This window comes from Osmerus mordax, chromosome 22, assembly GCF_038355195.1.
Source record: "Osmerus mordax isolate fOsmMor3 chromosome 22, fOsmMor3.pri, whole genome shotgun sequence".
Taxonomy (NCBI): Eukaryota; Metazoa; Chordata; class Actinopteri; order Osmeriformes; family Osmeridae; genus Osmerus; species Osmerus mordax.
This window is the reverse complement of record NC_090071.1, coordinates 7,521,409-7,544,310: the sequence shown is the minus strand read 5'-3', so window position 1 is coordinate 7,544,310 and position 22,902 is coordinate 7,521,409. Positions and strand designations below refer to the sequence as shown.

At 42.6% G+C, this 22,902-nt stretch overlaps 1 protein-coding gene across 1 annotated transcript in view; it reads left to right on the top strand.

Annotated features, from left to right (window-relative positions):
• Positions 1 to 22,902, top strand: part of gpc5a (glypican 5a) — a 69,965-nt gene that overhangs the window by 41,868 nt on the left and 5,195 nt on the right. Inside the window, 1 exon segment of the mRNA XM_067260374.1 lies at positions 6,403 to 6,565. Coding sequence (XP_067116475.1) covers positions 6,403 to 6,565 — 163 coding nt within the window.

Sequence of the window (22,902 nt, the reverse complement as noted above, 5' to 3'; positions counted from 1 at the left end):
GTCATAAAACTTCCAATGTGAAAAACAAAGGCTTGTAAACTTCACGGGGATAAAAAGCATCATCAACCATGATAGCTTATTTATTTCCTCTCGACTCCAAATATCTGTCCTGGTGGCTCCCTGGATTTGACATGACCCAGTTCCTCTTGCACAGTCACATTTTCAGATCCCGCAGCAACAGAGCGTCATTACCATTCAAAACTCGGATTGCTGCCAGGAACAGCAGAGCCACGTAGCTACTGACAAATTCATCATGCGACCTGAAAAGCATAAATTCATCACCGCTCTCATCAGTGGCCTCTGTCACATAAATTATTTGCCGGCTCCCCACCCCAGACTCCTGGCCGGTAAATCGGTCAGGAATCCATAAGCAGGCCCGGTCCGTGTCTCTCAATCAAAATCTGTAGAAATCAGCCCCTCACCCACACACACACACCGTGGCTTGAATTATTTACCAGTCATTGACGTGCTGTGGGCCAGCAGTTTGGTTTGTGAATTATTCATAGTACTCTTCCCCTAGTTCAAAGGAATTAACATTGAAATATGTCCAGCATTTTATTTGTGTTAGTGCAACATCACTTTAAGAGGCTGTGACAGTGCCGTTGTCTCCGCAACCCTACTTCTGTGTAAGGTTCAGGAGGATCGGAATTATGATTTAAGAAAACTTAATATGATTTGTGGAAAATATTAAGAGAGAAAGGCAAGAATATGATAAGTAGTATCTTTACAGTTCATGTGGTGCTGCACTGAAACCCTGCAGATGGTAGTACTGTAATTTGCATCTTTTTAAAGCCATGGTAAAAAGACGAGAACTTCTCCAGTAAGAAAATTGTTTACTAATGGAAAAGTTTTTTCTATTTTTATTCTGTACATAATGGAAAAACTATCTTTATTTGAAATCTTCACCCCGAGAATTGTTGTAGTTGTTGATTGGCAGATTGTATGTATAAAGCTGTAAACACCGAACATTAATATGCCAGCATCACCAATATGACACACACACCGACAAACAAACCCCCCCAAGGCTTAGACAAACAGCCTGTCAGTGTTCTTGATCCAGTCATAGAGTTTGTCAGTCTGTGTCTTTAGGGCTTGCCCGGGTCCTGGCACTTTGCCTGGAGGTCCACCCACTCCCTCTCTGCCATGCCCTCAAGGTGGCGTGGGGGCCTAGACGCAATGTACTCCAGTCAACTCGTATTCTGTTAGATAAACAACAACACCCTCATTCCACATTGCTACGCAGACAGGCAGACCTTTAAACTAGGTTACACCACTGTTTGGTTCATCAGCAAAATGCGAGATTCCATGTTCCCTGGGGCTGTGTAAACTGGGGGAGTGTTTACACAAGTCTACGGCAGCCAGACATCTGACATCTGACTTCTGACTTGTTTGCCGAAGGTGGAAAGGAAGGTCAGACTGATTCCAAACAACTTGTGAAAAATGATTCTCAGCCTCATGATGGTTATGTGCAAGTGAAGCTGAAGTGTCCCAAACTCCTTGGAGATGCAAGAGGAAACACAGTGAAAAACAACTTTAACTACTTTCCAACATGTTCTCTGTATAAGTGACAAAAGATTTAATGTTTTGAGACCGGGAGATTCCACTCTTGGGGCTCCCTTGAGCATTAAACAGTCTCCTAAATTGTCTAAACATCATGAACTAGACAGCCAAAACAAATTCCTAACCTTACGCCAGCTTTTAAAACATTCTGGTTAATACAAATCTGCTACAGGGAAGAAAACTAAGAACCACCGTCAGAATCCCTGCGCATTAGCAGATTCATAGCATCTAAGGCGATTTTCTCTCCGGGTGTCACCACTTTGTGAAACGGAAACTCAACATGATGTTTGCAGTAACAGACTTTAGAATGCGGTGAACTGGCGTTTCTTTATTCAGCCATTCAGGTGTCATTCTTTCAGAGGAAAGAGGATATCAAATGACAGCGTTACATAACCACCAAGGCAGGCAATGTACTCTTCCATTCCTTTGATTGAGAAAGCCCTTTGATAATGGTGAGCTTTGACAGAGATGAGATTTGTGCTAAAAAAAGGGAAGTTCAAAGCTGCCTCATGTCAGTGCTGACATACCTTAGTCTCCTTCCCTGGTTCAGTCCTTTATCTCCAAAGGGAAGGAATTAGTAACCCAAAACAAATTATATCAAGTAATTCCAGGTGACTTGTCAACTGTCTGGCTTTAAGATGTCTTCCTTCAGCTCGTCGTGTCACAAGAAAATGTATCACCCTGCAAATATTTGGTGAGCCTTTTTTCGAAACTCACGTGTGACAATTTCTTTTACGTTCATGCTCTAAACACCAGAGACGTGTGACAGTTTACTGCCAGCTGTCACATCCATTCCCAGTGAACTTCCCCATGTGCCATCCATGTCGGAGAGAAGCGGGAGTATGCTCCCTGAGTCACAACAGGAGTCAAACCAGTAAATCTTTTCAGCAAATGCTCGACTTTTGCGTCCGTCTTTTAATGCTGAGGGCTCGGACTATACCCCACAATCTAAACGTCTTCCACATATTTTATGGTGTTTTGAAACCTCATGATAATGAGATTATTTTTGGGCAAAAGTGTGTATGATTTCCCGTCACTGCAGCTGCCAATTAGATAGTTAATTAATCTCTGTCATCATTGTTTAATGACACAGTGTGCCACACTGCTCCAGGGGAAAGGATGGTGACTGTAATGTGATTCTCGGCAGAATTTGCCCTCAGCTGGTGTCAGAGCCATTGGAAACACTTGAATGAGGGTGAGCGTAATATGTGAAGGATCTTGCCGTCTCCTACCTTATTTCTAACCAAATTTGGTTGGTTCAGATATCAGTTCCGAAGTGTCTAGCTAAGTGTGAGTTGCTGGTCCACTTCTAGGTCCCAGGTGAGAAAGGGAGAAAGGGTAGGGGGAAATATGTGCTTACCTTTTTACACCAAGCCAGATTTAGAGTGTTTGGGGATGGCACCTGGGAAGCCCTGGGAAGTGCCTTGAGGTCCCCACCCAGGGAGAGATATTTAAGTGGACACTGGCAAAAAGAGGTGGGAGGCTGTGTGCAATTAGTCTAGCGCCGTTTTCGACACAGTTTTGAACTCTGTGCTCCGAGTAGTCCTTTCAGGCGTCTGAATTTGCATCTTTCATTTCTTATGGTGTGCAGTGATAGCAGTCAGCTGTTTTGTCTTGATTTTTTTTATTTCTTGCCATGCATTCTTTGGTGACATCGCTAACTTGTGAGTGAGGAACGTTAAGGAGCCCTCACACCTACATGTACAGCAGTTGCAGTCAAGTATGTGTTGTATTGTATGACTTAATACTGATACAGAGTTACTGTTAGCGCCAATGCCCTTCATGCCGCGTGTGTGTCCAAGAACACAGCAATGCTGAAGTATGTTGTACCTCTGCTCATCTCAGGGGTCAGGGGTCATCTGAGAAGCCTCTGGAAATGTACTCACCGACTCGAAGCAGCAATCTCCCTCATTAGCCCTGTGGTCCACAGCCCCAACCAGACACTCCTCATCATCCATGTCCACGTGCTTGCAGTGTTAAAGGTCTGGTTCTCCTCTCCCATGAGCTAAGTCTGTTTCCTGGAGAAATCTATCTGGGGCTCCTTTACTCGCCCCCGCCCCCGCCCCCGCCCCCCCCCCCCTCCTCTCCTCTCTTTCCCTGAGCAAGGCTCTGGGAAACCCCAGATAAGCAGCAGAGGATCATGGGGCCGGCTGTGTTAATGGTGGTGGAGCAGGCGGTTCTCTGGGGAGGAGAGCTGAACCTCCTCTACATTCTGTCTGTAAGCGAGGCATCAAGATTCAACACCTGCCAGACACTCTGCCCTCCCACCCATTTACGCCTAGGACTTCCTGTAAATATGGTCATCTGTACATGATTTCAGTACCCGTTGATCCTGTTGCCATGCAAGGGTTCACAGCCTCTCTGTGACAAAACGTGTCTGTCCTTAGAGCAACAGTGCACCTGCGGCTCTCCTAATAACCGAGGCTTAGACAAAGCTCTATTTCATTTACACAAGTGAAGCTAATAGTGCTGTCAGGAAACACAATAAATCAGCCTTCCAGCATGTCGAACTGCGTCGGAGAGAGGCTGCCCAGCTGCTCAATAACATCAAATTAAAAAACATTCGTTTTCTGCCCCTTACGAGGGAGGAGAGATTAGCCAGTTGATTGACAGCCTAAAGGTCGATCAGGGGTAGAATCTCCTTCTGCGACCAAATTGTTTGTTATTTGAGTGAAATTATTTGAGTTGCGTGAATTTGATTAATGAATTGGTGTCTGTGTTTTATGTAAGGCATTGCAAGTCTTTCAGTGGACAGGTTGAAAGCAGCATTAAAACAACAACTCTAGATAAGCTTGTTGTGACGATGGTAGGTAGATACAAAGCAGTGTGATTGACACGACGGCCATCTTTGTTTGTACAGCTGTCTGTCTGTACACTCAGGGGGTCTGCCACAAGCTGAAAACAGTATGTTTCCTACATGTTAGAATCACTTCAGTGAGAAACAGAACATTTCCTCTTGTCTGTTTAACACCATTATAAATCAAATACACAGCCAAAACTCGATTTGCAGGGAGAATGTAAATCACAGCAGGATATTCCTGTTGCATCTCTTCTCCTAGTCCACTGAGAATGCTGGTGTCCACAGCCCCTTTGTCTTTGACAAGGTAGTCTAAATAACTAGTTTGCCTGTTTTAGACAGAATACATTTGCCAGGAAAAGTTTCAGTGTGTTTTGTGAAGCCCTTACAGTTCTCAACAAGTCCTTCTAATAACTTGGAAGGCCTGGTAAATATTGACCTGGATACATTTTTATGTTGTACCTCTTCTCCTCAACTGTAAGACAGTAGGATAGTTGGGAACTGATGGGGACTTTATTGTTATTATTAGGTCTCGAATTGAACAATAACTCAAGCAAGAACCAAAAGCATCCTTGCAACGTCCTGTACTGTATGCTTGGTTCAGCGTGAACGATCATGCCCAATTTGGTAGTGTCAAGACTCCTTCTCCATGACAAGCAGATTATTGTAACAAAGTGAGGCGTTCACTCCACATGTCTTGTATTGTCAATCTCTGTAAGAAAAGAAGCATAGATTACAGTAAATTTTCTAATTAATTAATTACGTGTAAATAAATGTATGGCTCTTGGTTATAGGATTCAGCATCTCCTCCGTCTTGTCTGAGATAAGTAAATAACAGAAAATCTGACACACCTGTACTGACACATCCAGTCTCAAGTTTCTTGTTAACTTGGAGTATCTGTCAAGCCAATTACCGTTTCAGGGAGAGAGAGAGAGAGAGAGACAGAGAGAGAGAGAGAGAGAGAGAGAGAGAGAGAGATGGGGGGGGGGGGGTAGTGGGAGAGAGAAAGAGAGAGATCAGAGACTGAACTGCAACCAAACACTCACCTCTCACCAGGCCCCAAGGCCAGTCTCCATTCTCTCTAGAAATCTAATTGGCACTCTGGCAGGTGTCCTCTTTATTCCCAACCATACAAGTGTGAAGGAAGGTTGTATTCACCCGTGACATAAACAAACAAAAACAGATAGTCAAATGCAGATTCCATTGCATTTTACATTTTTCCTATGACTAGGAAGTAGTCATAATAAACACCAGGGGGCTAACATATACGTTAACTACCGTGTGTGGTTTTAAAGCACTGTAATTACACGTGTGATAATCTATGGATTTAGAGATTCTGTACTGCTCCATCTTGCTTGGCCTAATGGTTCGACCATCAGGCCTGTCAATTTAATCTCCAAGTATTGAACCACTACAGTAACTTATTAGCATAGACATTTACAGCAGCCTATTTAAGCCTACCTACCTGACCACACACTCACTCACTTTCTGAGTGCTCCCTCCATGCATTTAAATTAGCCAATTAAGCTTTGCATCTCCCTAGATACGAATAAAGTTCACAATAGTCTTTGATTGGGAACCTCCTGCATGGGAACGCATACATTAGTGATAGGAGTCTGGTTATGTTCCCTCAGGTCCTGCAAGCTGGTTGAAGTGCTCTTTATGACTCATTTCGAAATCACAGAGCTGGTTTTATGCAGTCTGCCGTATGCAAATGTATCATGTACCGTATGGGCCACTTGTTCATTTGTTGACTCATCTATAGTCACACAGTTATATTACCACATATAATGTGATACTGTACTTGAAATGTCTGCCAGGTGTTAGCACATGTACTTAAGTACATACTGCAGTGTACATAATTACTGTCATTGTGAGTGCATACAGAAAAAATACAATATACTGTATATTAAGGCCAAAACTCAATAATGTCATTTAGTTTAGTACCATTTAGCTATCAAAATGTTAAGCTATCATTTTTTTGCAAACTTTTTGTTGGGTTGAATCCACACCTGAGTGTGTGTGTGTGTGTGTGTGTGCACAGTTGTTGCAGGGAAAGTCTATTCCTAAATACGGGACGTTGGACCAGATCGAGACGGGGAGTGGGGATGCTGAAGGTCGCTACAGCGGAGACTGTGATGACGAGGACGGCTGCGGAGGCTCAGGGAGCAGTGAGGGGAGGAGGAACGTCCTGAGAGTCTCCAAACGTAAGTGACCTTTTACCTTTGAAGGTGGAACACATGATCCCAGACATGACTTTGGCAACTTGAATACACCTACAGATTTGTAAGAGATTCCTGACTCAGAAAAGTTTTTTTTCCCCCTGTGCTTTTAAGCATCAAAAAGGTCCCAAAAGTCCTAATAAATGTGACTAATTATGATTCATGGCTGCAGAATAACAATCATAAAAGATGATGGCCACTATGGGGACCTTCGTGAATGTGATTAAACCCTTCATTTTGGAAATGATCGTTCCCCTGAGGTGACCTGAGGTGTGGACCGTGATAAATCTCAGCGGTTGAGCGCTCCCCTCCTCCCAGGATCTCTCTCTATCACCCATCATCTGCCTCCCCCAATCCCTTCCTCCCCACTCCCGCTCTTCTCTGTCTATGTCTGTCCTCCCTCTCCATCAACCAGTCTAACTTGTTGATTAATCGGCCTGTCGTCTTGCTTCGGGGTGTGTGTGTGTCCGTCCCTGCTTGCGTGTGCGTGCGTGGAGAGAGGGTCGTCAACACGGGCCGTTATGTCTCCGTAAACGTTTCCCCTCCCGCGTGTCAGCCGTCCTCGTCCCCGTCTCTGTACTGCGGCTGAGACCATCATTCATGCCGGGCCCGAGGCAGGCTGTCTCCATCTATCAGCAGCCGTCCCTGTGCCCATCGCACGCTCTTGACATGCGTGGAAGACTAGCCAGGACTGCCTCTCTGCCGTCCCTCTGCCTCCACTCCCGCTTCTACCCTGCCTCTCACACGCACTCACCTTCCCCTTTGTGTCATCAGGATCGCTGCAGCCCGGAGAGTTATTACGCAACTCTTCAAACAACATCAAATATCAAAGAAACAGAGGACTCCGACCGCTGGAAATTCAATCTGACCTGTGGAAAAAACACTGTTGAAAACCCTTGCTAAATGGCAAAGGATATTGTTCCTTTGAGTGTTCAAGCGCGGTGAATAGGGATTAGGCCATTTTTATTTAATGTACAGTCTATCTTACGGTTTGAAGCTACTCTCAGAGATAAGCATCACTTTGTCTGCTGACTACAGTACAGATCTCACCCTTGGTCTCAGAGCATTAAAAACAGATATACAGTTTAGGTATCCACTCTGTGTCATTACAGTATTCATTCTGCCCCTTAATCCTCCAAATCCCTTTTCCTTTATTACGTATCAGAATCACATGAATAGGATAAGATTTACCCAGATTATATTACATTTTCATGGTTGAGATATGCTTCTGACAACTTCATAAGGGAATTAGATAATAATAACCACCTCACTACAGGAAGTGTAACAATATTCAAAAAGATGAATATCTTCTAATTAAATCTGCCTTTTTGTTCACCGGTGTGTAGATGTATCTTTGTTGGCATAGAAAAGCATGTTAATGACAAAAATGTTGGGTTACAGTTGGTCAAAAATAGTTGGGCTGGACTTTGTCTAGGACGTGTTGAGGCTCACCTAGAGGAAGGTCAGGCAGTGATCCAAGATGACTTCTGAACATGGTTCAGTTTCATCCACACAGACTGCTTCTCACTCTGTGTGAGGACTGTGTGAGGACTGGGAAAGGTGGCCAGGAGACACCATGACAGCAGAAGAGACACAGCACAAAGACAGGAAGTAGTGGAGGAGGGCCCTGTTAGTAAAACTGGTATTAATTAATGGTGAGTCTCAGGAAGGAAATGAAGGAGATGACATATGGTCCCCTGGTTCTTCATCACAGGCTGGTGGCTAATGAAGGCTGAAGCTCTTTCACCCTTGGTCATCCCAGTATTGTCATGGTTACTGCTGCTAATAGAGGCTGATGCTTTAGACAGTGAATCATTTCATGGGACAAATCAGAGAAACAGCTTCATCTTCTCCATATGTAAATAGCGCAGTGTGGACTGGATAGAATCCCTGCCTGATAGAAAGGTGCTAAAGATGAGTGGAAGGTGTCTGCTGTGGTCACAGCCCTTCTCTCAGAGCTCTGCTCCACTCTACGCTGCTCCAACCAGGGGAAGAGGAATGTCTGCTGGTGACTTCACCATTCATATGTATCACTGAGGAGCAGTTTGATGCCTTTCTAATGGTCTCTGTAATATCTGTCTGTGATTATCAGAGCCATCTTTAACCTCATTAAACTGTTATCACATTAGTCCACCTCCAGTGACTCTCCCCCTGCTGAAAAGCCACCTATAATTGTGGGGCAATTGGGATCTGGGGGGCAATTAAACAGCGTTAATTATAATATCAAAGGGGAGCTGCAGATCTTTGAAGATCAACCTGTCAGACACACGTCAGAGAAGCCAACAGTTTAATACCCGGCAAGCCTCGTCACCTGTTCCTGTACTATGCAATTCAAAGCATTTCTATAGGAGCAAAGTGGACAATTTCAGTAGGTAACAGGCTTTAGGTTTGTACAGGTTTTTTCAGGTGTGAATAAAGGCAATTACAATTCTACAAACAAACAGGCTAACATGAAATGTGCTCAGATTAGAACCACTGATAAGATCCAAAAAGAAAAAATGATTTGCTTTTGGTGAAAGCAAGCAAAATGATTTGGTTGTTTTGCGTAAACCAAAATGTTAAATGTCATCTTAGACAAAAATGAGACATGACACTTACTACTGCAGCCTTTTCTATGCAGACTCATTTGCAGGTTTTCTTTGCTCTCAGATGATTTTGCGATCGACATCATTGCTATGAATCATGAACTCCTAAATGCCACCCCTCATCTTGTCCCCAAGGGTCTGTCTCGTCAGCCATTCTGTATCGCACAAGTAAACACACAACTTCGTCATACCCTTTTAGGAAGATGGAATTAGTGACACACAGAAAATAAATCAGTCAAATAATTTCTGTCACCTGGTCCAAAAGGGAAGTTTGTCCCAAAGTAGACGAACGCCATGAGGCTCATTCTTTTTAACAGGCCACACAGAAAGTCTTTCAACCCAAACTGTTCGATTAGGGTCTTCTGGTGTCTTCCTGAAAGCCAACTGTTTTCGCTTTTTCAGATGGCTTTATCAGATGATTGTCTTTGAACGGTTCTTTTAAAATGTGTATTCTTTTTTATTACGGCTGTTTTTAACCTTCTCACTAAGCTCACTTTCTCCACCGTTTTCTTGAATTTATCCCATATTGAACATCATTAATGTGCACCATGAATGAGAGCATTTCAGCCCCACTTCGGCCTTTTCCTAATCAGCTAAGGCACGTTTGCATTTTTGAATTAACCTCCCTTCCCTCACCTGTTTTAATGGCTAACTTAATGAGCTGCAGCTTGCATGCAGCAGGACGCCTCATCGTGTTAATGAACCATGAAAAGGGCAAGCACACATCATTCTGCAGTGTTTTTATAGTCAGACCCATGTCAGCAACCCTTCCCTCTGCCAGGAGGCTGGTCAGTGAATGAGCAGAGCTGCTCGGGGTTCCATTAAGGAACAACTCTTCCTGTATTCTCCTCCATTCCCGACCTTTTGAGGACATGGCTGCATGCTTCTCTGTTTCTCTCGTCTCTTAGTGTTGGCGTTCAGCCCTCCGAAATAACAAGATGTGCAAGAGATGCAGAACGGGACAAGGGCAATGAACATTCTTTGGGGAGTGCAGTTTCGATTTCTGTTGTGTTTTGTCGGATTGTGTTTGTTCAAATGCTTCAAGTAGGTTTTTCAGTGAGAGGCCCCGTGTTTTGTCACGGGACGTTATAGCACTGTACGTGTAGAGTGTCACTGCCAGTGCAGTTAGCAGTTTTTTTCATCAAGATCGAGGCATTGAAGGCCCCACTTTAGACCATCTGAACCTCATAGTCGCCCTTTGTGAGTCCTGACAACCCTAGCCCTCGTCAAGGTGGACTCCTCCATGGGTTTTAACAATCTGTGTCTTGCTTGCTTCCTGTCTGTGTCCTCTGCAAACCCCTCTCTTTCCCATATACATTCATCTTCTCTTCAAATTTGTCCTTGAATGTACTTCACCAGCTTGTGGGGCTGGGGGGGGGGGGGTTTGGGGGGGTAACCTTATAACGCTATTCTCCCATCTTCCTCTCTGTCTGTTCGGCGCTGTGCCTCGCCAGGCAGAAAATGCTATGTCTGACTGTGAAAAGCACTCAGCTCTCGCTCTTACAAACACACCTACGCCCTAACACACACACACATACCAACACACACACACAGAGACATACAAACACACACATACTCGACGACTGCAGGGCTGTTGCAACAGAGAAAAGCTGAGCTAAAACAGAGTCCACACTAAAGCACAGAGCCGGGTTCACCTCCAGCTTTCATGGGAAGGGGTCAGAGACATGACATACAGAACTAGAAATGCAGAAGATGAATCCTAGACAAATGGATGTTTCTGTGCTTGAACAGTTTCTGAGAAAGTGCTATTGTATGTTTTTTGTGTCATCTGATTGCTAAGTTATAGCCAGGTGTGTTTTTTTTTTTTACTATTCTCACGACATAAATGGACTCAAATTAACCTATTAGAAAGATCACACTATTTAAAATGTACCTAGAGAATTGAAGTTCATTCACTGCCTGTAGGTTATGTCGATAACTCATCACACATTATGTATTTTGATCTGTGCAGAAAATTAAGATACTTGCATTGGGTTTTTCCTAACAGCCTTGAATTCAGAGCTATTTGTCCTTAACAGGCTTTAATACAGAGATCTATAGAGAGAAGGAGATCCCTGTCGCCTGTCTCTTCTTAGGGGCAATTAGTGAGTATAATCGTACCTCCTTGTGTGTTGGGTTGCAAACCATCCGGTTGGGATTTTGCATACTAATTAGGCTTAAATGAGAATCATTGTTTGCTGTTGCATAATCTCTAAGAATCGCAGAGCTCCATTCACTGGGATTTCTCCTTTACTGTGAGAGCTGAATGCTGATTTATTGCGTGTCGAATCACTCATTGTGTCTCCTTATACGAGTACAAGGACCCTTCAGAAAACAACAGTTCTTTAGCTCCTTGAGGACAAAGACTTGATCATCTTGAAAACTGCCAGACCTCTTGTAAAGCAACATACTGGCCTAATGTGCCTGATTATAATACACAAAACAGCACTTTTTCAACATTTTCCTTGCAAAGGGGAATTTGAAAATCAGTATGAGCCCTCTGGAAACAATATATACAAAGGGGCCATTTTTGTCGGACAAATTGAGAGGATACTTTTTTCTGTCCTTTGTTTTGGAAGCACCTGTCAAAGCATCAGTCAGGTGTACCGTGAAAGGAACTGCTGCTCACCTGGGTTAGTATGTATGTTGCATGTTTCATGCCTCTGTACCTAACCTCTGACCTGGTCAGGACAGACGCTTGTCTGCACTGTCAGTCTGGGCACCTAAATAGGGCGGAGACAGACAGTCTGTATGTGGTGTGTTTGAAAATGACCCCTCTGGGAGAGGGGTCATTTTCCCAGCCCTTCCCCATATGACCTCCTACAGAGGGCAGGTCAAAATGATTTGCTGTCACACCAGTGTGAGCTCACCTAAAACATTCTGAAATAACCCCTACTCACAGTGTTGGAAGTGTCACATTCACACCACACACACACACACACACATACATGCACACACATACACACACGCCCAAGCAAGCCCTCTGGTCAGTGAGGTGTGTACTGTACCACAAGGGGTTGTGATATTTGAAAAGATACTATCGTCTCCTTGACTCCTGGAGTCCTGGAGTTGCATGTAAATATTTGTGCTGCCACTCACTGTCGTAGCCACCCACTACCAATGCATACTTCTCCTGAGTCTGGCCTGGCCTTCTTTCCACCATGTTCAGAAGACGGGAGTGAAAACAACATTTTGATCTTTGGCAATGTGACCTGTAGTTCAGAACAATGGGGAGGATGTTCTGGGTTGATTTTCTCTGATTGTAACAATTTGCTGTTTGCAACCCAACTAGTTGGTAGAACCCTTAATAGTTTTAGTTGAATTAGGGATGATGGTAGATGTCAGGCATTCTGACATCCTCAGACTTCCTGCACTTGTGTGTGTTTATGTTGACTGGCCATCAAATGCCAGTTACCCTGGGTATTCAAACCTCCCAATAGCTGTATGCACCCCATGGCTTAAGAGCTACTTGTCTGGCATGTGTTTGACATGTGTTGACATGGGAGGCCAATCAGTGATCAGAGTCACCCAGTATAATGGCCTGCAGCAGGCTTTTGGGCTGTCAGTTACCTGGCTTCTTTATGGAGACTTATGGCCATCTCCTAGCAACCTCGAGATCCCAGGGTAGAAAGGTAGTCTCATTTGCATGCAGAAGGGAGAAACATGCCAAAAATAGGGTTTTAGCAGGTCAGATCCTTCCTCCTTTATTTCACACATGATAGAAATGGTTGGTGGTGATGTAAGACCTGCATGACTCACAGCATAACCTTGTGTTCAGGATCAGTCTGCTGTTAGTGATCCCCCAACTCTGAACCCCGGAACATGTCATGTATTGAAAGCAGATCCACAAGTACTATTATTACCAAGACACCCACCTCTTTACCATTCTCGTCCCCTGCTAAGAAGCTTTGGTTTGCTGCCTTCAGTATTGTGATGCAGTATCTCAGCACTGGAATCCAGGCTGATAATGAAGTGTGAAAAATGCATGAATTCACACTGCATAATCAACGAAGGCATAGCTTGTCTTCGTTGCTCAGGGTAGCACTGAGCAAAATACACTTCATCGCAGGGATAAAGAAATCCCATATCACAAAAACGGAAATATCATTGTGTATGTCTCCTCACCAAATTAGCTATGGTGTTAATTTCCCCAAAATAAAGTTAAAACTTTATCAACAGTACTTTTGTCTGACTCAGGATATGTGCACAAATATATATGGTTAAAGTCTATTTCACCAAGTAAAACAAATGCGGTGCACCACACAGCCATACATCTATCTTTAGCGTAGTGTTGTGTGGATGGTGGCAGTTTTGTTTCAATTACTTGAGCCTTTCTGTACAACATCCATACTTGTCATGTGGAGATACTCAGGCATGCAGTGTGTAGGCTCAACCAACATGAGGAGCTGATGTTGATGAGACTACAGGAAGGACTTGGTCACTAGTCGATAACAGAAAACAATGTGATTCAGTACATATATTACAGAGTATGTAAGTACTGACCCGAAAACTCAAACCATATGTTATGAATCAGACCCTTAACGGAGACCTGGCTTCCTGACAATTCATATATTGAAACAAAGCATTGTGTCAGTATCTCTGGGGCCATATCCTGGAGCAGGAGAAAATGTTCACCCAACCATCATAGGGCAATAATTCACTGTTTCACTTTAATTGTTCTGACATGTGAGCAATTGTCCATTAAAAGTCGTCCCAGCCAAAATGGAACGATTAGCACTCAAGGGAGAGTTTTTTGTGGTTTCCAGCTTTGGCTTTCATTATTTCTTTTCGATTAAGTCTGAGATCTGGAGGCTGTGCCTAACAATAAAGAGAGAGACATAAAACATTTTAGCGTTTGCAGATGTTTATTTTCCCAAGGAGCTGCATTACAGGGAAACAGGATTCCATTTGTCCAGCGTGGACGTGGCTCGGCTGAAAGAAAAGTCCTAAAGCAAACACCCTCTGAGCTTGTATATGCAGTGAAAACTCACTAACAGTGTCAGCTTTTGCAAGCTGTCTAATGGTTACAGTCTGGGTCTCTGCCAAGGGATGGTAAACACTTATTCCCATGTAATTGCTCCATCAAAGAAGACTACTAATGCGCTATGACTGTAGTGAATTGGTTTTTGCCGGAGCTGAGACAATACTATATGATAGCCTGTAGCTTGTTGGATATATTTATTGTTGGAACTTGCTGACTTTGGCAAATACTTCAGGAAAAACATTAGATTTATATGACTGTTATGGCAAATACGTTTTAGCCTACAAATTCATCGCTCAAGTGTTTAAAATGCCTGTGGAGAAAATAATTACTGGTATGTCTCATTGACCCCGTTATATTTTCTGAAATCAATTACATTACATATTTTTAGGTACCTAGAAAGATGCTTTTTTCTCGAAATAAAGCAGTAAAAGGAAAAACAGTCAACTTAGTCATTATCTCTCATTTCTTTATTAATGAAGTTGGCCCGAAGTTGCCTTGACATTTGGTTTATTATGTATTTTCGGACTGCTGCATTCCACGTAATATCTCTCATGCGAATGAGCATGAGAGAATTTGTGAAGCTGTCAAGAGCAATGTTTCAGAAAGCTGTTGACAATGTTCTCATCTAATGCTGGGCTGGCTGTTAGAAAATAGTCCGCTTGGTACCAGTTTTGGCCATGGCATTGTAATATAAAGCTTGAAAACAGTTTCGCTTTCTCGTCTGGTATTCGTTTAGCAAGTGAGAAGGACAAGAACTATGGCTGGGGTTTGATCAACTTCCAGTGCTACATGTCTGCATATAAAGGCAATAAGCATTTTGGTTTCTATTGAAATGAATATCGAATTGACAGTAAAAAGCAAAGTTAAAGGTTAAGCTTCATGCTATGCATAACAATAGAGATGACAAAAGCAGCTGCAATACAGACATATGGTATGTTACACAGCACTCTGCCACTGATTGGATTATAGAATTCCCGATCTATACTGATCTATAACGATACCTGATCTATACCGAGTTCATCTCCTCTTACAATGTGTCAGATAGGTGAATAAAGTAACTTGTCATTTACAAGTTGAAGTTAACTGTCATGAAAATTAATTAAAATGTAGCTATTAGCTATAGAGCCATGCAGTATCATCCTCTATACAGAGAGAATCTCTGTCTTCATGCTACAGTAATATGCCATAGCTACTTGGCTAACGCTGTTGTTTGTGAGCAGAGACATCCATTTTCTTAGTTGATGGTGCTGGAACGTATTATCTGACCGCAGCAGGTTGAACTGGCATCCAACGGTTTGCAGACATCGAGGTCCATCTTGGAGAAAGTCGATTGGAGTCCACCATGAGCCCTGCTAAGGGCCAAATCTCTCTCCTCCGGCCCTCCATTCATCCCTTACTGTCACACGATCTTAATTGGGCCTGGTAATTATCCAATTGCACAATATTAAGTATCCCATTTGTGGAAATGTGGTCACTGAAAATGAATAGTCATTGATTAGCAACACTGACATTCAGCTTACTCCTTTTTCACACATTAGCCTGGCATTGATTGCTGGCACCAATTCCGGTGTGCTATATCCCAAATCGACCAAGCCTCTATTCTGTGGTCCAGGATTGACCATTAGTTCCATCCATTATCACTTCCATCATCCATCCCTCTGTCACTGATGCCTTCTGGGAAAGGGCAAGCAGACGTAATCTTGAAGTAGGTGGAGGAGAAGAGACTGTCTGTTAATCACAGTCCCTGGGTACTGTTTGGTTATTTTCCGGCCTCCTTAGTGCAATGATCGGATACAGTATAAATGGATGGAAAAGAGATGATTTACTTAGTGACTGCCATGTGCATTCTCTACAGTTTAGTCTGAAGTTTCCTTGCGGATCTGACAAACTAGGACTTATTCAGACTTAACATCTTAGCAATTTGAGTACAGCCGTTCGATATCAAACCTTCTTGCTTGCACACTGTAGATATTGTATATCCTACAGATATTCTACATCTGCATTGACTTAAGTGTATCTCACTGAGCCAGGAAGGGATGTTTCACCAGTTGTCAGTATCTTATCTGCACAACAGTCTGTCAATCAAGCTTGACCCAGACAGGCTATCAGAACTTGACAGAACGGAATGAGCTTTTTCACAACTGCATGACAGAGATTAGGAATCACTGCATAGTGACATATCTCACATGAAAGATTTAACTTAGAAGCAGATACTTGTTCACCTCTCCATCTACAGCTCCCCTCTCAGCTAAGTCTCCCACTATACTTTTTGGAAGTTTGAATCATTTATTTTACAGTCGAAACCGTTCAATTGCATGCACTGTAATAAGAAATTACTAAATAATGCAAAAATTAGGCAATTATTAACTCTAAGGTTGCATTAAATATCCTAAAGATACATAGCAATACCTATAGTTATTGTAGTTACATTGGAAATTCTATATAGTTACACTTCAGTACGGTTCAGTAGTAAAAGTTATTACACAAGTATAACTTGGAATGGGTAAGGTTGGGCTTTCCAGGGGTAAAGTCGATGTTAACATTGATCTTGTTTTGGTAACAGAACCTTCAACTGCTCCTTTACAACATCCACTCACCCCTTAAACCCATCCCCCTTGTTTCAGTAGCAGACAGGCAAAATGTATAGGTAGTACAGTAATGAATAAGAAGAAAATAAAATCCAATGGACTAATAATAAACATAAAAACAATATAAACAATATGAAACACATAGCAATGGCTTGTGCACAGAACCAAATTCTTGATAAATACTCATAACAATATTCACATTGTCATACAAGAAGACATACTATTAACTATAAAATATATATTTTTCATATGTTTTTACTTTTTAGTACTGGTATTGGGCTAAATATTTGAAGTTTGAGATCTATTAGTTTTATGACAGCTTTCCTGTTAGAATATTTATTAGGTGGCACACTTGGGAAATTGAGTGTCATTACAACTGGCTCGGAATGAGCTGTTAAAAAGCAGTTTGCAGTCAGTGCTTGAAGCATTGGTGGAATTTTATTAAATAATTCTCAGCAATGATTTATTATTATATACCTTGGGATGTATGCCTAACTGGAAGTCACACAGTTTGAGCACACTAGCAACGTTGTTGTTGCTACAAAGAATCAGCTCTCAGGCTTTTTTGGTGCGCATGTGTATTTGATCCCTCTCTAACACAAAAAACGATGCAGACTAACTAGCATCAACGTTTGCTGTATCACTCTGCTCATCTTAGTAGTGTGTGTGCAAGCAGTATGCCATCTGCGTGAGTGTCTGGCTGTTTTTAATTCTTCCTCCTTCCAGAGTCATTCCCTTTATCCAAATGGAACGCTGTTCAGCTGTGGGGAACCCGTTTTTATTGCTCACACCGCCTGTCCGCACAAGCAATCTCTTTATGTTCTGCATGTATGGGTAACCTGGGCTGGCTGGCCGTTCAGGGTTTGGGGGGAGATCTATCATCGTAACACAGGTAGGCAGTTTAATAACACTGCTGTGGGCATAGGGGAGAAGCAGGCCATTTATTTAATGTAACGCCACTGTCATTAAGGACCCTGACAGGAGAAATGACCCTCCTGACAGTTCCACCTGCTGCAACAGTAGAGAGGGAAAAGGGATATACTGCTCAATCTCAAGTTGTAACTTTGAAGGGTTACCTATTAATGAAGATGGTAATGGTATGATGCTTTATTGTGCATGTTTTACATAAAGTGTAATGCCTACTGTATACTTTTTTTAAACACATGAAGCAGTAGTTTGTAGCAATGTTGTTTGTATTATCAAGTATCATAGAGTGATGGGGATCAACACAAGACGTTTGTGTTGATGTGAATCAACACACTTTGCCCATCGCAACTTGGTCACAAAACACTGAGATGTCGCTAAATGTGGTTTTTAATTTGATACTCCTTTGAAGATGACTTGACAAAGGCACTTAGCACACACTCACTGCCAACGTATGATCAAGTATTTACAGGCAAGTAACAAAGAGCGTGGGTAAACAAAACTTCACGATAAGCCTATGTGACAAGCCTCTTGAAGTTTGCTCCGCCAGCCTCCGCACTCCTTTCATGCTTTGCCCTTTTGCTTAGCACCTACCCTGATAACTTCGAGAGTGCCCTCTTACTGTGCTCTTTGTCAGTGTGAAGACTGTGTGTGCACACCACTTCACACTAGCCTCCTCCTCGCGTGGAACCTTTGCTGTCGCGAAGAAAAAACAATTTCTGAGTCATACATATTGGATGAGAAATGTAGCATATGAGATGGGTCCCCTAGTCAAGGGCCCGGCATTAATTAAATATCACAGCCACACTTGGGAAACTCAGTTCATGAGACATTCATCCTCCAGCCTGGGTCTAGGTGCTGACATGTTGTGGCCTTTTCAGCCCCTAACAGTCACATTGTTCCTGCATGGCTCACTTGGTACACTAACGTACTCACATTGGTCCTGCACTAACTGTATGTCGGCATCTAAAACAAGGCCTTCCAAGACGACTAAATACCATCCTCCTGCTTGTTATGGAACTGAGAATGTGTTCAAGTAGTCCTACAGTTGTATGTATTGTACCAACAAACCAAGTAATTTACTCCAAGATACCCCAATAGGCGAGTGTGTTTGCCTAACAACTGAACCCTCTTTTTATTTCTCTTTTCATGAAGAATGTCTTTTTGGATGTCGGCCCAGTAGTCTTTTTAGTCGAAAAATTTATCAAAATGAATTTGCCAAATCAAAATGGTGCCTTATGACTGCACAGTATGTAGGCTAATGCTCAAACAACGACTTTTGCCCAGCAACTTTGAACTGCTTGTTATTACATCCATTAATAAGAGAGCAGAGACTTCTCAAGACATTCTCTCACCTTTTCTTAACCTACCGGGTGGGAAAATCAACAGTTTTGCTCTCCTCTGAGATCCTTTGATGATGCCTGATGGGTTAGTGCTGGTCCTCAGAGGAGAGGGCAGAGGGGACGCTCTCCCTGCAAGGGGATAAAGCCAGTTAATGGATCACAGAGCTAATCAAGCACAGGGAGAGCCTGGGTGAAGTGGTTGAATGAGTTGACCCATTAGGCTGCTGTCCTCAGGGGGAACAAACTCACATAGTCCACTGTAGCTAGTACCAAGGCAATCAGGATGCAAGTAACAGTGGAACCTTTTCTTGAATTTTTGTTTCATCTGTTTGAGTTTAGCTTGTTTGTTTGAAGTAGTGTCTGGATGAAATATTAAAGGTGGAATCAACAGAAAGAAGGTAGTATGTTTCCTCTTGTCCCATTAAATGTACTAGAGGATGGACCATTACATATTCAGTGTCTTCGACTAAAATAAAGAAATGGTATGTATTTTTCACAGTTCGAAAGGTGTGTTTAGACTTCAAAAGAAAGATTTATATTCTGCTTCGTATCTCTCTTTTGCCATAAATATTGTGTCCGGGCTTGCAATGAATCAATGCCTTCAACTTTGGAATCCCCGACTGAAGACCCGAACAGGGAATAGACCATTTATAACATTTACTGCACCACTCTGGCAGAACAGGGCAGAACATTCTGTTGTGCTTAGTGCTGGTCTTGTCTGGGGCTGAGAAAGAAACAGTAGCATGTGTGCTTACCTGGCAAATGGTAGAAGAGTAGACACTAGATACTGTTTGTTTACTGCTTGAAGGTGTTGCCCCTTATTTCATCTGACAAATTAATTTGATCTCCGCTTAAATATTGTTTTGATATCACAAGGATCGTTGAAGATTCCATAGATGCAGTACAGCTTTTGTTTCAGTGACTTAACCTAACTAAATTACCATCTCTAGCAAGGAAATGTACATGACGAGTCATGGATTCAAAATAGTTTTTCTCTGTCCACTGTACTGTATATTTACATTTCTGGCTGAGAAAAGCTATTTGTTTATATATGTGTCAACAATGGTTGACAGGTTTATGAAACTTTAAATAGATTTGCTTTGAAATTAACATGATTTGTCATTAATAAGCAAATACAACTAGATGTGCACTGTACATTGTTGATACAATTGAAAATGTTGTCCAGTAGAGTCATACTGAACCATGGAATCTATAGAAGCATCATTTAATTGGTTGCCATTACCCCTGACAGGAAGGACAGAGACACAGGAGACCTTTAGTTTGTGAAAAGCTCTGTACAACAATACCAAGCGTACAAGGACACTGTCTCCACTGACTCCAGCTTTGAACAGATGACACTAGTTTGCATCCTTTGAAGCCTTTGTGCTGCTTCTCCTCTCTGCCTAACTTGTTTTCCGCTTGAATGAGAAGTTACCTTAGCAACTGGTGACCCAGTTTCAGAATGATTATAATCATTCAAAAACTGTGAAAATAGATGTACGCTTCTGTCTGTTAAACATATGCTAGAAAATATGCCATCATCCACCAAAAGACTGACAATATTTGCATTTTGAAGGTGAATAATAATACTATAATCATGTCCTTTGACAGCATCAAAACGTGCTATCAACAGATAGAGACTAAATTGAATGTAAATAGTTTGCTATGACACCAACAGTCGGTGTGCTCTTCCTACATTTGAACCAAACATGAGTAGATTTCATGTATCTACCTTTTGTTCTGTTAAAAGGTAAAGATGATTCTGTTATGGTTATCCTACTGTAGCCATCATTGACCCGTGGGGTGGCATACGCCACTGAGCAGTGCTCCAGATCAAACTGTTTGTTGTCTTGTAGCATTGCCCCCCGAGAAGCCAGAGGTAAATAATCATTATTATGTGTGGCAGCACTAGCTGTATCTGTAGTCTAATCACCCATGAGCGATTCTGGTGGTGGTGTGATGAATTTGGACCAAGCCCTGCGACACAGGAAGCCACGAAGCAGCACAGAGAGCCTCCCCATGTTAATGAAAAGGTTAATGGAAGGTTAATAAGAGAGGGAACTGTTCAAATCCCAAAACCTTGATTCATTATGCAAATGTAGTTTTAGGAAGATAAAAAAATTACGTTGTTGTAGGGTATCCATGCTAATTAGCAGATCATCTGCGCTTGGTGGAAACACGGCTGCCTTTGATGTTTGACTTGGAAGAAATCTAATTATTTGCTTCGTTTAACGGTTGACATCAGTGGGATTGCACAATATGGGTAAACACAAACGTTGACGATAAAAATCTGTGTTTAAAGGAAAATCTGCTTTTGTATTTGACAGAAATTTGTTTTGGTCAGTTATATTGCATAGCAATAAAACAGACCAAGTAATAAAGCAATACTAGTATTATGGAGTCAGGTGGCTGAGCGGTGAGGGTATCGGGTTAGTAATCTGAAGGTTGCCGGTCCCTGTACTTACTGTAAGTCGCTCTGGATAAGAGCATCTGCTAAATGACTACATGTAAATGTATTATGACTAGGTTGGTTTGTGGTGGTTTGTTGTGGATTTGTACAGTATTATGCCTATCACCTGTCATCCTAGCTGTCAAGGGGGTTCATAGTTTGTTACAGAGGGGTTCATAAAGGAACACATGTCGTTGCCATGGCATTATATTCAATCTCTTCTTTCTATTAGGAAGCAATTAGGTGTGGCTTACTTGGCTTTGAAGTTACACTAACTCGCTTTCCTGGCCATTTAAATAACATTGGCAGGAATATGATCAGGATTAATGTGGTTTTGATTGAAGTCAGTCAGTTGACAGATTTACGTATATCCCTCAATGCAGTAAATCCCTTGGCACGCTATATTTGTGGACCTGCGTTTTTCATTGAAACAGAAGACTGGGTGACCTTGCCATGTTTGTGTGTGGCTTCAGATTCATAGTAGGCTGTACATTACGCTGAGATGGCTCCAATATCTGAATAACCACTGATAGTTTGGGCTACGGCAAGTTAGAGGGAGGAAAAGGTGGTTTACATTTTCATATTATATAGTAATATATAATATATATATATATATATATAATATATTACACATAATATTGTTAATAGTTAACTATCATCTCATGATCAGTGACCTATGCACTTTTGTAAAGCTCTCTCTTGGAAAGCGCTTTGGATAAAAGCGTCTGCTAAATGAATAAATGTAAATGTCTTTACAAATAAACAATCTGCTCAACTTTGCGTTTGGGGACATGACGATTGTATTGCCCTCCTTGCTCTCTGCTGTCCCTGCCATATTGTGTAATATTGTGTTGATTTTTTTACCCCATGGGTTGATCGGGCAATTCGAGCACACACTTTCATTTCATAGGTCTAGTAAGGCAATCTTCACCAATAAAACAAGCATACCTTCAGCTTTATGGCACTTTGTCCACTTTCTAACACCCCTCAACCCTGAGACCCTCTATCTTCCTGTCTAATGATCCAGGAAACTGGAGGTAGTCTTGTTGGGTGAATGGGAACCTATCTCTGCTGATTGGTATGCTTCCTGTAGCGTGAGTGGCTGACTGCCTGACTGCCTGGCTGACTTCCTGGCTGACTGCCTGGCTGACTGACTGCCTGGCTGACTGACTGCCTGGCTGACTGGCTGACTGGCTGACTGCCTGGCTGACTGCCTGGCTGACTAGCTGACTGACTGACTGACTGACTGACTGACTGGCTGGCTGACTGCCTGGCTGACTGACTGGCTGACTGACTGCCTGGCTGACTGACTGCCTGGCTGACTGGCTGACTGCCTGGCTGACTGCCTGGCTGACTAGCTGACTGACTGACTGACTGACTGACTGACTGACTGGCTGGCTGACTGCCTGGCTGACTGGCTGACTGACTGCCTGGCTGACTGACTGCCTG